Below are 16,547 nucleotides of genomic sequence, written 5' to 3' on the forward strand. Positions count from 1 at the left end.
CGTCAATGTATGTGCAAACCGAAACACTATGATGTATTTGCTGAAACCTATTCTGCCCTACAAAGGAAAAGTGCAGTAAGTACGCAACATTGAAACTGAAAAATGCCTTCAAATCATTGGTATTGGGTTGTATAATAGTTACTGAAAATTTGATGCACCATCATCCCTATAATGGGAAACATTTGGACCACAATGCCTTTTCACAAGATAATGAGATGTAATGAAGACCATGTTTTCAGTCTAAACTCAATATTGACAAAGAAAAATGTAGGTACTGCACTTAGCCTTTGTAGGGCAGTATTGTTGCCTCTGCTATTGAGGGCACGACCAAGAAATCCAGTGCTGCTTGCTGAAGCGGATGGCTTAATGCTCACAGTAGCCTCCTGATTCTCTTGGCTAGACCAGTTGGCTGGCTTGGGCATGTGTGGCGGGCGGGGTAAACAGTTGCTTTTATGAGCAGCCGGACCAGGTGGAGACTCGTGACAAAGGGAGTGGGTCGTCACGACGCGACGCCTGAATGCCATGTGCTCTTTGTTAGTCCTCATTTGGTGCAAGCGCGCCAGAGAGAGAGGGGGAGAGAGTTTCGTTTTATTGCAGATAAGAACGGCCGCCGTTGTACTTGCTTGCACCCAGAGATTGTCAGCGTTGGTGCGCTCGCTCACTACCCCTAAAAGCCTCTTTACGCTGACTAGGAATATACTGTATATCCGCGTAAGTGGCAAAATAAGGAGCTTAGGCCAGGAATTACGGAACACGGCAACACCGGCCCGGCTTGCTCCCAAAGGCCCGGCCCAGCCCGGCCGCCATTCCAGCCTCACTGAAAACACTGCTTTGAACAGCGGAACATGACTTGGGTTACATTTGGAGGGGAAGTGCCCTTTTCCAGGAAAACAGTTTTCCGGTGCCTTGTCAATTTGAGCTTACCCGTCAAATCTGAACCATCAAGCCCCGACAGCACACTACAATTGGCCTCCAGCAGCCCGTCTCGACGGAACACCGGCACAGTGCCAAATAAATCCCTTTATTCCCCTCCCACCGTGTCAACCCACAGCTCGTTTCATTTCCTCAATTGCTATTATTCTACTTTACCACAATCTACCTGGCATTAAAAACACCCAACTGCCGAGTGTGGCTTGTTCAAAGCACGCCATGTGTGTTTTGACACAGCGAGTGTAGCTAGTTGGTCTCACTGGTAACATGATCCAGTCCAATTAAGCTCTTTTCTTTTTCCATGCGGGTCATGACTAAAGACCTACAGTACGGGGGGGACGCTGCACTGTAGAAATGTGGCTTGATGATGAGTGCAGTGTAGTAGCCTCATCTTATCTGGCCTGCTGAAGAATAACAGTAGCCTTGGTCTCATTAGCCGCGCTTCAGCGGCCCGGGGCCGCCCGGGGCTCAGGAGAGTGGCCGGCTCGGAGCTGCCGGCCCGGGCCATTTTTTGCCTGATCGGACTCATAGCCGACCCCAGGCACATTCAGGTACACGCCTTGTTTGTGAAACGTCAGTCGGGCACAGCCCACTTTCGCCCCAAATCACAGAAGGACAACAACAGAACAACGACAAAGAAGGAGAATAAGAGCAAACTCTGCTGGAGCAGGTCGCCGTTTGGCTCGTAGCCTACGGACAAAGACGACAAGAACTGCAAAGAAAATGGCTTGCCTTTCAAGAACAGTTTTATTACATGGCAAAGTTGTCGATTCAGAAGCTGTATCGGACGCAGCGCATGTTAAGAACACAAAGACGCATGAAAATACGAGCAGCTCGACAACTGAGAGTGAACAGAAGGAGACGTGCGAACATGCCCAGTTAATCCCCCCAATCGCGCACAGAAGCATGAGCCCCGGACATAGCGAGACATGAATGTGCAGGTAATTGAATAAGTTACCATGTGAAAGGAGACCAAATCCCTGAGACATAGCACCTTCATCAGTTGCTATAGAAAATTATGAGCCCCGGACATAGCGACACACCCCCTCGTTGCGGCGTGCCACCTGTCTATTCATTCATGTTATTTCCATCCATTTGACATTAAAGCCCTTGTGTAAATTTCAAACTGTGTTTGGCGATCAGTCTGAAACGTGCGATATAGCCTACCAGACCTTCGGCGATAATAGCGCAAAAGCTAAATAAGCCGACATAAATGTCATGTGTGAGTATTTGTGAGACACTTTTTATTGGTGTCCAGTGGAAAGCATGCCAAATCACGATAATGGCACAAGAGTTGGCGGCTAAAAGCAGAAAAAAGCCGACATGACTTAGCTATGACATCCCAAGTTTAAGTGTAGTGGTGCCCATGATCCGATAACAACAAAAAAGTTATGTTGACTAAATAACTTTAAAAACACAAACAGAAGTGCCAAGGTTGCATCTTATGAAATTATGCCATAAGAAAGCCAAACACCCCAAACTAATGCTTAACCATAATTTGCCCAGAATTTAGCGATAAGTCCCCCATGCAGCCACACAGAGGTTGACCCCGCCTCCGAGCCTCGGCGGTGCTTGCTGGCCCATCGAATTCGACGGGCCAGGGAAATCGGCCCTTAGCCCCACAACCTGGCCCGGCGGCCATCTTTAGCACCTAGCCCCCTTTTGATGAGATCACCGTCAGCCCCCTTTTGTCCGGGCCAGCCCGGGGCTGGCCCTGCAATGAGACCAAGGCTAATGTGACTTGTGGAAAACACAGGGAGAGGGAAAGAGTGAGAGAGAGCACATTTGCAGCTGCATTGAAAAACTACAGTGAGTAGTGCTACCTCCTGTGTTTTTTTTTGCCACCACCCCAGTTCTCAGGGCGGTCCCCCCCCCTGCTAGCTGCTCCCAGGTCAGCAGAAGCTGCATAATTCATTTGACTATTTAAGGGATTGGCCGAGACCCCGGGTAGGGGGAGGGGCTTGTAGAGCTCCCTTTTGGCTCCCAAAAGCATGTGGCGTAAAAGGCAGGCAGGCAGGCCAGGCACTCAAGCGTTTGGACACAACCCAAGAGGGGTGTGGAGGTAGACTGGGGCAAGGGGGAGTGGCTTAGGCCTGGGCCCTGGCAGTTTACCGGCATCGGGTTTCCAATGAAGGCTACGCTAAAGTAACCTTAGCCCGCCGCTGCCTCGTACACACTGTGCTTTGCCAGCGCGAAGGATAAAGGATGGGGAGGGGTGGGGACGGACAGACTGGAGTTTGTTTTTCTCTCTCTTACTCGCTAATCTCCCCTCCTCCTCCCACAACCCTCACAATGACTGTTCGCTCCTTTTTTTCCATGCCCTCACAACACACAGATATACCACACACACACAGAAAATACACACACACACACACCTACACCTAGTTTGTTTTTGAACAACAGGAGCTGGTCTTATCGATGTGTAAGGTGCCTTTCTGTCCCTCTCAAGCGCGTGTTTGAGTGTGTGTGTGTGGGGCGAAAGCAAAAACACAGTCATGAGAGGTCATGGGTCATACAGCAGCACATGCACAGAATGTTTTCTGCCGCGCATGTGACCTCCACGCACCTCCGCAAACCCCCACCCCCCTCGGGGTCACGAGGTCAGTGTGTGCCTGTAGCCTACTTCTAGACTTAAGTCCATTGTGGGTGTGTATGTTCCTGGGTCTTTTGGGTCTTGTGATTTATAAAACTTTTTTTATTGTTGTAGCAGCCTTGGCAAGCCATTTTGAATCACATTGTATTTTTTTCCTTATTCCATTCTTGTCCGGCGTGGCATGAGTTTGCAATTTATTCAGCTCAGCTGGGCAGAAATCTAGGTCGGCGTTTGACTTGTGTAGGTGTAGGTTATTGAGGTATTGATTGTGTGTGTGCAGTAGCCTTGAAGTGGCCCTGCTGTTCTCCTCAGCTCTACCAGGGGCTGTTCACTCACGGAACTTCCTATTAGCCACAATTGGCTAACCCTAACCACGGGACAGTGCAAAATGAATGGGTGTCAATGGAGTTTTTTACCATTATAATTTTTGTGATTTTTTACAATTTTTTGTCCTGAAATATGAATATTAAGTTCGAAGCTAGAAATAATAAGACCCCATTTGAGTAGCGTTTCGATTATTTTGCGCCACTAGATTATTATATACCGGGTCACAAAGCTCAATTTTTATGGGGCCAAACCCATAAACATTAGCACGATGCTAGCGAGTACAGGTTGAAATCTTCTAACCAGCTGTAAAACTACACACCTGAACGATTTGTCAATACAGCCTATTGTTAAACAACAGTCATAGTGCTTACCAGGAATGTTTTGTTGATAATATTTGTGACTGGAAATGGCAGTAGCAATGTATTTAGCATGGGTTCCCCTTTCCATTTCATACATTTTCCCACATGAAGGACTGGCCTACGCTCGTTACTGCAGAATGCATGCAAAGCTAACTGGCTACAATGGGAACCAATGAGACTGAGCCTTCTCCCCTGTGTTCTAATTTCTCTGGCTCTACCACATCTAAAGCGTGTTCACACGTCACGTGACCCCAAAGGGCTTGTGTTGTGTAGTGTTCTTCATATATAATTTTTTCCCCATAGTGTTTTGGTGTAAAAACAAAGTTACACAATTTTATTGTTCATTTTATTACCGTATTATCGTTTTTTAACTGATTTTAATACACTAATCTTTCTCTTATTCCTCTCCTTTTCTCTTCATTCACTCCTCATCTCCTCTTTCTTATCCTTCCATCTCCCTCCCTTTCCTTCTCCCTCCTCTCCTCCTCTTCGTTTCCCTTCCTCCAGAGGAGAATGAGTTGCGGGAGCGTCTGCGTCAGGAGCAAGAGGCCGAGCAGCGGAAGAGAAAGGAGACGGTGACGGCCGTCCGCCTCAATAACAACCACCACCATCACCACCACAACAACAACAACCACCACCACCCCTACAACAACAACCACCACCACCATCCCCACCACCACAACCATGTCACCTGGGCCGAGGAGTCCGCCAGCAGCGGCAGCCTGGAGCGCCGCTTGGCCCCCCAGCCGCCGCCCCCTCCTCTGCCCATCGCAGTCATCCCCATCCCCGTGGTGCCTTCTGCCCCCGCCGCGACCCCCAACCAGCAGCCCAACCCCAACGCCTTCCCCCCGGCCCCCAGCACGGCGCGGAGCCCCCCCACCACCACCGTGCACCACCCGCACCAGGCCTCCCCTGGCAAAGACGTGCGGGCACCCACCGCCGCCTCCACCCAGAGCACCCAGCACCACCTGCTCATCTCCCCCCAGCATAAGCACTCGGAGCCGGAGCCCATCACGCTGATGGCCGGGACCAAGCAGCAGCAGCAGCAGCAGCAGCAGCAGCAGCCTCAGATGGTGCATGGGTTGCAGCCGTACTCCGGATCCATCGTCACCGGCTCCTCCCAGCATGCTCAGCCGGGGGCGCCGCAGCCCCAGCCCCCGGGCCAGACCAGCCCGGTGTCCAGGTCCAGCCCGACGCAGGACGACTCCCGCAACGGGGACGGGAAGAAGAACGGAAGGCCAGGAGGGTGAGTGGACGGACACAGGGAGGAACAGGGACCGAGATTATACAACATGAACACCGTGCCTGATTGCTTGCATTACCTCAGTGTTTTCGCAAGTAGATTTCTCAGGAGCACAGCTAGATTTAATTCTTCAATTTGAGTTACAAGATTTCCCTCAGTGATGGTACTGATACACGACTGTAGCTTTTAATTGCTCTTCAGCCTCACCAACTTGGATGGTTGTGTGTGGCTCATAAAACAAGGTCTTATGGTGTTTTGGTGATTTGGTTTAAATGACTTTGAAATCTTTCTGTCATGTTGAGTCTGGCATGTTTGTCGAGTCTCTTAATATGTCCTGGAGTGTGTCTCTTGAGGGGTATACTAAGAAGCTGGTTCAGGAGTAAACCAGGTTAAGTTCAGATGTAAATCATCTATTAGAAGAGCCTGGAGGCCTCAAATGGGACCTCACAGGCTCTTCTTTTAGATGATTTACCTCTTAACTTAACCTATTTTACTCCGGAACCAGCTTCTTAGTATAGGCCCTTTGGTCTTTTTGTTGTTTGTTTGTTTGTTTGTTGTTGTTATGCCATCGGGGAACTTACTGGCCTCTGATCTGTGTTTCCAGGGCAGGGACCAGAGAGGTGCATAACAAGCTTGAGAAGAACAGGTGGGTCCTTTTAGCCATGCCAGCCACTGACTGAGCACTCCTCTAAGGACCGTTTCCCCACACATTTTAACCCAGAGGCTTTCCTTTGTCTCCTTCTGCTGTCTGCCTGTTCCTCTTCTCTCTTCTCCTCATCCACCTTTTTCTCCTTCTCGTATTCCTTTCTAGCCGTCTATCTATCTGTGTCTGTCTGTCTATCTATCAATCAATCAATCTATCTATAGATCTATCTATCTATCTATCTCTATCTATCTATCTATCTATCTATCTATCTATCTATCTATCTATCTATCTATCTATCTATGTAGAGTTATTCTATCTCTTCCTCCTCTTCTCCTCCTTCTCGGTCTTCTATCTTAAGACTTCAAAGAGTAGAATGTGAGTACACACAGTGTCTCCTTAGGACCGGTGTGTGTGTGTCGTGTGACTCAGTGCTCCAGGCGGTGTTGAAATATGTCAGTAGGGAAGGAAGCCATGTTTAATCCCTCGCCAGTACAGAGGCACACTGGCCTGGTTGAGCAGGCTCCTCCTCCATCTTAGAAGGTTACTACGACAACAGGAGAGAAAGGGTTCTGCGGGTTCCTCCCTCTTTAAAAGGTCAAAGCAACGAGAGAATAGGGAGATATTGAAACGAACAAAAGAATTGATTTACAGTACATGTCCAGAGCTTATCCCATCTTGGAGGCATACTATGTCAATGTGCTGGGTCAAAGTAATGTATAAGGCCTGGAACTTGTCAAAACAGTACAGTGTAGTTTTGGAGGTTGAGAGGGTCTCGTAGTTGAAGTACCAAGACAGGTAAGTGCAGGATGTGGAGTAACCTTGATAAGCCTTCAATAACGCCATTCTCTTCCCCCACCTTACTCCTCTTCACTACCACCCCTGTCAGGAGGGCGCACCTGAAGGAGTGCTTCGAGACTCTGAAGAAGAACATCCCCAACGTGGACGAGAAGAAGGCCTCCAACCTCAGTGTGCTCCGCAGTGCCCTGCGCTACATCCAGGTGAGGCTTCGTAACTTCCATTACGCACGCCCAGAAGTGTTGAGCAGGTGTCGCCTGCTGCCTGGTTCCTCTGCTCTTAACTCACTTGATGCCAATCACACTTTCATTTCGGATCCAAACGTTCACGATGCTTAAGCGCGTCTTTTTGGATCCTAACGTTCGGTACCAATGATGCTTAAGCACGCCATTTCAGATCCTAATGCTCAGTACCAATGATGCTGAGGCGTGTCAGTTCAGTCATTTATGTTGTGGTGTTGACAAAGGAATAGAATTCAATTTTCCATGGGTGTTATGAAAAAACATCCACATTTTGAAAATCTTTGGCTCTTTTGGGTTGTAGTATGATTCGAAAATGGCTGGCATCCAAGGAGTAAAGGATCATTTAATCAGTTTATTATTGATATCCATAAGCGTTGACCTTTCTGATAATAATCTCAGTCTTTCTTTGTATGACAGACATTTGCCTTTGCACCGTTATTTCCTTTGGGACGAATGAAGTGTCTCTGCTAAGACCATTTTGATCAAAGGAAATAGCTCATTATTTATTATAAGTGTATTTGGCCGAAAAAAAAACCTTTCGAGTCTCATGTGTCCTTTGGAGGATTCCAAGAACCTTGTTAATAGATAAAGAACAAGTTATGAGGTAGTGTGTTTGCCAAAGGAACCTAGGATAGAGATAGAGACGTACCAAATATTCCATTTACACCAGGAGAACCGTTATCAGTCTGCACACAGCATTGTGGGTTTGGAGTCTGAACATGACCTTCTGCCGTTTGTTGAAAGATTCGTAGGTTAGCCTATACTTGAAATGTTTTTTTTTAAACAGATGAGTTGGAAGGTTTACGTGACTCCAAACTAGGAGAGCAGTGGAAAGAAAATCGCATTTCCAACTACTTTCGCTCGGTGCGTTACAAAGTGGAATTTAGTCTGTGCTTTTCTAAGAGAGGGGTGAATAGGCTGCCGACAGACAGGGAATTTGCGAAAAGGATGTTCAGGGCCGAATATGGCGGTGTCTGGCAGCCACAAATAAGGGGGGGGAGATTTGCCTTGAGAAGCAGACGCACTTAATCCTGCACTACCGCTTCTGGAGATTGAATGACGGTGCCTTTCAGACTGTCGGAAAATGACAGAAAGTTTCTTAAGGCCTTCATAGTGTTTTTTTCCCTCTCCTGGACGTACACTCACATTTGATGTCTGTCTTCTTGCTCTGTCACTGATTTCCATACATACTAGGGGTGGTACGGTTCACAAAATTCACGGTTCGGTTCATATCACGGTGTCAAGGTCACGGTTTTCGGTTCTCTACGGTTCTTTTTTTAGTTCATGATAAATGGTGCACTGGGAATATTAAACAATATTTATATAACTGCAGTTATAAAGGGATGATGCGCAAGTTGAATTTGACCTTTTGCATGTGTCTGAGACAGCTGTCAGCTGTCGTCCAAATGCCCTCTTTCTATTGGCTAATAGAATTGGACTTATCACTAAATTTCCTACATATGGTTTGTAACGTTTATAATGTGAAAATGGTGTGATTTTCATTGTGTCATCCTCTGATTGGTCTCATACGCTAATGTTTTAATCAGAGAAACTGGATAAGATACTCCTAGAATCTCAGTTTTACATATTTTTCTGGGCAGTACATAAATTGCGGTTTGCCACGGATTGCACGGTTCGGTTCGGTATGTGTGTGAGTTGTACGGTTTCGGTTTTCGGTGCGGTTTGTACCATCCCTACATACATTCTTATGTGTATTTTCATATACAACATACACAGGCTGTCTTATTTGATATGAACAGGCGCACACATTCACTCACTCACATTTTTCAGAGACGCCAACACCCGTCTCTCTTTAAAAGAGGAACCACTGGTTTGATGACTCAGTGTCTTGTTGTGGTGTGGAGAGCTGTCACTGCACAAACTTCACTCCATTCTCTCACTCTCTTGCGCTCTCTCTGTATTTGATTGCAGCTGTTAGTGAGACGTGTGTGTGTGTGTGTAATGGGACCACATGTCTGGTGTTTTTGGGGTGACTAAGCACCTAGGAATATGGGGGGGGGGGGGGGGCAGTCTCTCCTGGCTCTGACCTCAATATCTTTTTTCCCTTTTTTTCCCTCTTTCTAAAACTCTTTCTTTCTCTCATCATCTCTCTGCCTCTCTCTCTCTCGCTCTCTCTCTCTCTCTCGCTCTCGCTCTCGCTCTCTCTCTCCCTCCTCCTCTCTCTCTCCTTTGTGCTGCTTCACCTGTTGGTACACAGAGTACTATTTTTCCCTCAGCACGTGGTCACAAAAGGAGCGATATTATTCTCCAAATTCTCTTCTTTGGGAAGAAGAGAGGGATAAAGAGAGGAGCGGTGGAAAGATGGAGTGAGTGAGGGGCCCAGAGAAGGGGAGTTGATCCTCCTCCTCCTCCTAGATGTATGCCGTTAGAAGCCGAGGCGCTTGACGTATCCCGGGAGATGCATGGTGACGGCGAAAAGTAGGGCAGCGCGCCCATGTGTGTGTCTGCCTGCGTGTACGCCTGCATTAGCCCCAGCGTGTGTGTCTATGTGGGTGTGGGTATGTGTGGTGGGGTGTAGTGTGTCTATGTGTGCATGGGAGCGCGTGTGAGAGCAGAACTCGTGTCAGCAAGGCAGCAGTGTGCAAGCCCAAGTCCCGCCCCCTACTCTCCCCGAGCCGCGTGGTAGCTAGTGTGTGTGTGAGGCAGAACGAGAGGGGAGTAGGAAGGAGGGAGGGCGAGTGTGCGTGCATGCTGCACTGCTGGCAGACTAACCCAGCAACACTGTGTTCCCCTTCCGCGGCCGCTCACAGCTCAGCCTCAGTGGCTAGCAGCTTACGATGTATTTAAAGCACGTGGCTGCCTCTGCTCAAAAACAACCAGCCAGCCAGCAGGCCAACCTGGCTTGCTCTCTGAGCCTCTGGAACAATTAAAAAGAGGACAGGAAGCTGCATAACCTACCCCCACCCACCCCTTTCCTACCCATAAACACACTCTCAAATCTAAACATACCCCCCACCACCACCTGAGACAGAGACACACACTCACATTCACACTCACGCACACATACATACAAACTCCACTATCCCCTATGGCAAAATAAATATCTTCAATGGCTTAGTACTTTTTAGTGCATTTGTTTGGGAATTTGTTGATGCAATGCTCAGAAATGCTCCTCACGTTTAGGCATATTACTCAAAAGAACAGATGCGTGTCATGTGTTAGATGGTTTCCTGGTCTACGCTTGTTTTTGTTTTTGTGTTGTCGTTGGCACTGTTAGCCTGTGGCCTGGATTGACGTTTGTTTTGTTGGCTCAGTGGCTCGCTGGGCATGGGAGTCCATTTTGCAAAGGATGGAAGTCTGGACGTTTCTATGCGTCCAATGTGAGACGTGTGAAGGGCGGCTTCTTGGTACCGGCGTCTTGTCTTCCCCGTGCCGATTAGTCAAGATTAGTGCGCGCTCCGCCAGGGCGCGCTACCTTTCTGTGCGTGTGCGTGCGTGTGTATGTGCTAGTGTAGTGTAGTCTAGTCTAGTCTTGTGTGGTGTAGTGTAGTTAAGTTGTTGCTCAAGTGCAGGTGCGCCCTGAAGACATGGCGGCAAGTTGGAAAGAGATAGATAGATAGATAGATAGAGAGAGAGAGAGAGAGAGAGAGAGAGAGAGAGAGAAAGCAGTGAGGGCGGGGGGGCTGAGTGAGGAGTTTCAGAAAGAACAGGGTGTCCCTTCCCGAGCCCTCCCCTCTTGTTGAAAGAGGCTGCTAGGGGCGGCGCCAACACACACACACGGGCAAGTTTTCTGTCTCTCGCTCCTCTATCTCGCTCTCTCACTTTCTCACACACGCACGCGCCCACACACATACATGCACTACTTGCTCACACACCAAGCAGAGAGAACAGGGCCACAAGACTGAGCTCACATGTGTTCATCCATGCAATCTCCCCCCCCCTCCCTCTCTCTCTCTCTCTCTCTCTCTCTCTCTCTCCCCCTTTTCTCTCTGGTCTCCCTCGTTCCCTTCCTCGCTCCCTCCCTCGTGATTTTATTTTCCCTCTCGAATCTATCCCTTTCTGTCAATTTTAGCTTTTGAACTCTCTTATCGTGTTTGCCCCCCTGATTCAGTTATTTTTCCTCCTTTTATCTCGTTCTGTCCTCATTGCTCTGTGGTTACAGTGGAGCGAGCATTGGGGCCATGGGGTTGTAAAAAAAGAGGATTTTTTTTTTCATCAGTTATAGCAGTATTGTTGTACTGCTAGTCATACTTCTAGTCATAGTTACACACAGGGCTCTAAATGAACTTTTTTCATCACCAGCCAAGATGGCTCTAATGTTATTAGCGAAACACACACTCCTTACTGGGTCAAAGTGGCTAGTGAGTTGGTCTTTTCTACCAGCCAAACTCAAATTTGACCAGCCTTTGGCCGGTTGGCTGGTGTTAATGTAAAGCAGTGGTTATACGTGTCTCACTTGGAAGTGTAGGTTACTTTTCCATTCTTTGTTCTTCCATTCTGTTTGTTAGGCCTCCCAAGTCCCTCTTGGCTGACTTTGGACTAACTCCTGACTCATAATAACATCACACACACACACACACACACACACACACACACACACACACACACACACACACACACACACACACACACACACACACACCTTAATCCCCCCTACCCACCCCGCTCTACCTCGAAACTTAGGCAGTGTTTATCTTGACAAAAGGTGACCGCATGGCCGAGAGAGGACTACGAAAACACTCACTCTCGCACTCGCAGTGTCAATAATGTGTATGTGTGTGTGTCATTGCAGGGTTTGTTTTTCTTTTTACCTCACCACATGTGCGTGTGTGTGTGTGTTCGCTCTGGGCTGTGGCTTCTCTGTACTTCTCGCATGCCGTGTTCACCGCAGCTTGCCACATACACTCAGTGAGGGGCAGACAAACTCAACCAGTTTCCCCTTTTTCTCGGCTGTGACGACTGCTTTCTGTTTCTACGTGTGTGTGTGTGTGCAGGGCTCTAAATTAACGCACGCCAACACGCCAAATGCGGGTGAAAAATCATTTTGGCTGGTAGAAAAAATCATCCACTAGCCAAATTGGCCGGTAGCGCGTGCCCGACTGAATGTTAAACAGCTGCACGCACAGATCTGTAGCTGCCGTCTGATGAACGTCAAAACGTCGCCTACATTACCCATGAACATTAGTCCTACCGTCATGATGTAGCCCACACCCATTGGCTGACCGTTAATCACAATAAGGCAGCCTCACATCCATTGGCTGCGTGTTTAATACCCGCGCGCTGGAACTAGTGTTGATAAAATATGTTCAATTAGCGGACTAGCGCGGATTACTTTGGTTTTGTAGGTTTTGGTCTGATGAAAAATAATGTGGCAGTGGTTAAAGCACGGTTATGTGTCGATGAATGCAAGTAACAGTAGCGTTGTGACAGTGAAATAGAGTATTGGTGGAGCGAAAACGGCGCGCGTGAGTGGAGGGACAGGAGTTAGAACAGCTGTCTGTCAAAACAGTGTCGTTGCCGTCAGAAGCCGTCTGATATTTGCGAGGTCCTCGCAACTACAAACGATGGAGTTGTCGTTTCCTAATAACGCCCACGCCATCGCAAAGACCCTGCACGGGTATGACACAAGTAAGTGAAAAAAAGATAACAAAAACTAGCGACGAAAGTAACAAAGTAAGCATGGTCTCCGTGGTGTTATTGGATATCTAGTTGACATAGCGTAACGGTAATTGTCATTCCAAGCGCATCGTAAGTAAAGCTAATATGAATTTGACCTGGAGGAACTTGAAGGTGTCACGCAGCAGCAGCATAAACACACAATGCAGACATCATTCACGCACTGTGTAGGTGTGTGTGTGTGTGTGTGCGTGCGTGCGCGCGCGCGGGCGGGGGGGTGTCTCCTGTCCTCCTCTCGTCTCCTTCTCCTCCCTTCATCTCTTCTCCCCTTCACCTGTCTTCTGTGCATTGTCCATGGTATTTAACCCAATGTGTGTGAAGTGATGCTGTGTAGGGGATATGAGGTTTTGCAGTGTTTGGTTGTGTGTGTGTGTTTGGCTATGTTGAAAGTCTGGTATGTGTGTGACATTAGTGTTGAAGGCATGCTGTGTTTGTGTGAGTTGTAGGCCTATACTGTATGTGAGGTTTGGGTGATGGTGTGTGAGGTAATAGGCTAGTGTTTGGCTGTCTGTGCAGTATATGGAAATGGAATGAAAAATAATGAAATGCAGGTAATACAAATATAATTACTAAATAATTATAGAATAGACTGAATTATATTGAGTATAATATTTATATTGTTTATCTGTGTTGAGGACATAGCCTAGTTTAATAAAATAATTAAAAGCAACATAATTAACGCATGGTTTATTTTGGTGAGAAAAAAATGGCTAGTTGACCTTCCATTTGGCTAGTAAGAAAAAATGTCTACTAGCCAAATTGGCTGGTGGTGGAAAAAGTTAATTTAGAGCCGTGTGTGTGTGTGTGTGTGTGTGTGTGTGTGTGTGTGTGTGTGTGTGTGTGTGTGTGTGTGTGTGTGTGTGTGTGTGTGTGTGTGTGTGTGTGTGTGTGTGTGTGTGTGTGTGTGTGTGTGTGTGTGTGTGTGTGTGTGTTGCATGTGACTGAGTTGGGGAAGAACTGAACCCAGCTTGTTTACATGCTATTCCCCTTTGTGTCGACTCGCGATGGTATCAGATGAAATACTGTGTCTGTGTACATGTGCGTGGGAGTGCATGTGTCTCTGTATGTATGCGTGCATGCATGCATATGATATGCGTACGTGCACATTTTGGGTCTCTTCGTGCGGGTGTCTTTAGGTTAGTGTGTGTGTGTTTTGAGTCAGGTTTCTCCTGTGTGGAAAGGCGGTCAGTGTGGCTCTCGTGTAAGCCCCCCCTCCTCCTCCTCCTCCCCTCCTGCTGCTCCCTGGCTCTGCTCTCTCCGTCCGCATGAGCTCCGAGCACATGGCCACCCAGAGCCGCGTGACGTCACCACCCCCCCCCCCTCCTGTCCTCTCTCCTGTCCTACCCTAGCTAAGCCCTGCTCAGCCCAGCCTCGACTCTCGTCTTCTCGTCTGCTCTCTTCCCTCACTCTCATCTTGTCCTTTCCACTCTGCACTTTTTCCTCTGCTCTCCTCTCTTCTTCTCTTGCCGTTTCTCGTTCCTCTTCTCCCTGTTCTTCTTCCCCTTCTCTCGTCTATCTCATCTTGCTCCAGATCTCTTTTCTCTTGGTTTCTCTCCCCCTCTCTCTGTATCCATTTGTTTCCCCTCGTGTTTGTTCGTTTATTTCTTTTGTTTTCCCTCACTATTTTAACCATAGCCCCTCCTCTCTCCTGTGTTTGCAGCCCCCCCATCATCGTAATGCGCGTGCTCTCTCTCTCTCTCTCTCTCTCTCTCTCTCTCTCTCTCTCTCTCTCTGTCTCTGTCTCTCTCTCTCTCTCTCTCGCTCTCTCTCTCTCTCTCTCTCTCTCTCTCTCTCTCTCTCTCTCTCTCTCTGTCCCACTGATCTGCTTTCCCATGCGCCAGATAGTCGTGCTGCAGCACCCCCGTCTGCCTCCCCTGCTGTTTACGTAACGTGCGTGGTCACACACACACACACACACACACACACACACACACACACACACACACACACACACACACACACACACACACACACATAGAGCCAAACAACCCAGAGATATGGCAGTGGATCAGAGCAGCCCCCACACACACACGCATACAAACACACACACACACACACACACACACACACACACACACACACACACACACACACACACACACACCGATTCCAGTTTTCTTTATTAAAATTCAAGCCTCCAGACAGTATCGTTCTCTCTGTCTTCATTTCTCTCTTTCTCCATCCTTGACAATATGAGGCGAAACTCCAGTAGGTATACCCATTGCATGCATTGGGAATACATGTACACGCACACACACACAGACACACATGCACACAAGAATTTCTTCTTAACCCACCGGCAAATTTAAATAAATTTGTACTAGGCGTAGGTGGCGATTTTGTTTTTAACCAACCAAATCGCGTCTCTCTCTCTCTCTCTCTCTCTCTCTCTCTCTCTCTCTCTCTCTCTCTCTCTCTCTCTCTCTCTCTCTCGACTAAACAAAACTCCCTCCAGTAGGTATTGAACATAGAAATCAGACTCCAGCCTTGACCTGCATCTACCCACCCAGAAAAGTACATTTTATTTATTCTTTTAGTTTATTTATTATTAGGGCTGGGTATCGCAGCCATGTTCCTGTATCGATTCGATTTCGATTCTTAGGGCTTTGAATCGATTAATCACGATTCGATTCGATTCATGCCGAATCGATTCAATCCGTTCCCTTCTTGGTGCCTGGATTTCCCCCAAAAGATGCTGTTGACTATTTTTATATAAAAATGTGAAAGGGCTGTGGCTTGACAGTGTTAACAGATTGCTAATTTGTTATAAGTAGGCTTGAGCCTAATTGACTAATACCTACTGGGTATTTTCCATAGACCTAAATTAAACAAAAAGAACAAAAAGAAAAAGAACCAAAAAATAGATTTTGTGCCCTGTGAATCGATTACGTGAATTTCGATTCGATCGATTATCGATTAACTCGATTATTTTACCCAGCCCTATTTATTATTATTCTTTACAGAACCAACATATTCTCTGCCCATCCTTGACATGAGACAAATCTACAATCTGTGTTGAACCCAGATGTCTGGCTGCAGCCTTGGCCTATATCTACACAGTACGCCAAAAAAAAGATCTATTCAGTAAAGTTTTGACTGAACAGGTGTTCATGCTATGTATTTTTCCTTTTTCTGGAGTGTGTGCATTTGTGTAAAACTGTCTTGAAGTGAGAGCAATTTGTGATAATGGCTCTGACATTTGGAAATCCACTTTACGTGAACAAAAGCAGAGCCTTATTTTCGGCTGAACCAAAAAAGGGGTGTGAAAAAAAACTGTCGTGCCATTGTCCCTCAAATCTGTCTTTCTCTTTCTCCTGCTCTGTATCGTCTTTCTCTCTTTTTTTCGCTCTTCTTATTTCACTCTTTTTCTTAATTTCTTTAAATAGGTCCATCTTGCTCTCTTCTCTTCTTCTTCTCTCTCTTTCTCTCCCTCCCTCTCTCTCTCTTTCTCTCTCTCTCTCTCTCTCTCTCTCTCTCTCTCTCTCTCTCTCTCTCTCTCTCTCTCCCTCCCTCTCTCTCTCTTTCTCTCTCTCTCTTTCTCTCTCTCTCTCTCTCTCTCTCTCTCTCTCTCTCTCTCTCTCTCTCTCTCTCTCTCTCTCCTCGCCCCCTCCCTTATATCTGGTTTGCAGGAGTGATATCTGGGATCAACGTGTAGGCCATTTTACAGCCGACTTGGATGTTGTGAATGTGAATAGGGAGCATCATTGCGAAGGTGGACTGCAGTGCATCTGGTCATATATTACACAGAAAGGGCCTGTGGCTACTCTGGCCAAAT

At 47.4% G+C, this 16,547-nt stretch overlaps 1 protein-coding gene across 2 annotated transcripts in view; it reads left to right on the forward strand.

Moving 5' to 3' along the window:
- mnta (MAX network transcriptional repressor a) overlaps window positions 1-16,547 on the forward strand; it is a 41,221-nt gene that overhangs the window by 4,161 nt on the left and 20,513 nt on the right. The window contains exons 2-4 of one of the 2 annotated variants that reach the window (XM_063205038.1): window positions 4,717-5,455; window positions 6,057-6,098; window positions 6,985-7,096. In XM_063205038.1, coding sequence (XP_063061108.1) covers window positions 4,717-5,455; window positions 6,057-6,098; window positions 6,985-7,096 — 893 coding nt within the window. The remainder of the gene's footprint in view (window positions 1-4,716; window positions 5,456-6,056; window positions 6,099-6,984; window positions 7,097-16,547) is intronic. The other variant, XM_063205039.1, reaches the window with a different exon arrangement.

Source organism: Engraulis encrasicolus, chromosome 8, assembly GCF_034702125.1.
Source record: "Engraulis encrasicolus isolate BLACKSEA-1 chromosome 8, IST_EnEncr_1.0, whole genome shotgun sequence".
Classification (NCBI taxonomy): domain Eukaryota; kingdom Metazoa; phylum Chordata; class Actinopteri; order Clupeiformes; family Engraulidae; genus Engraulis; species Engraulis encrasicolus.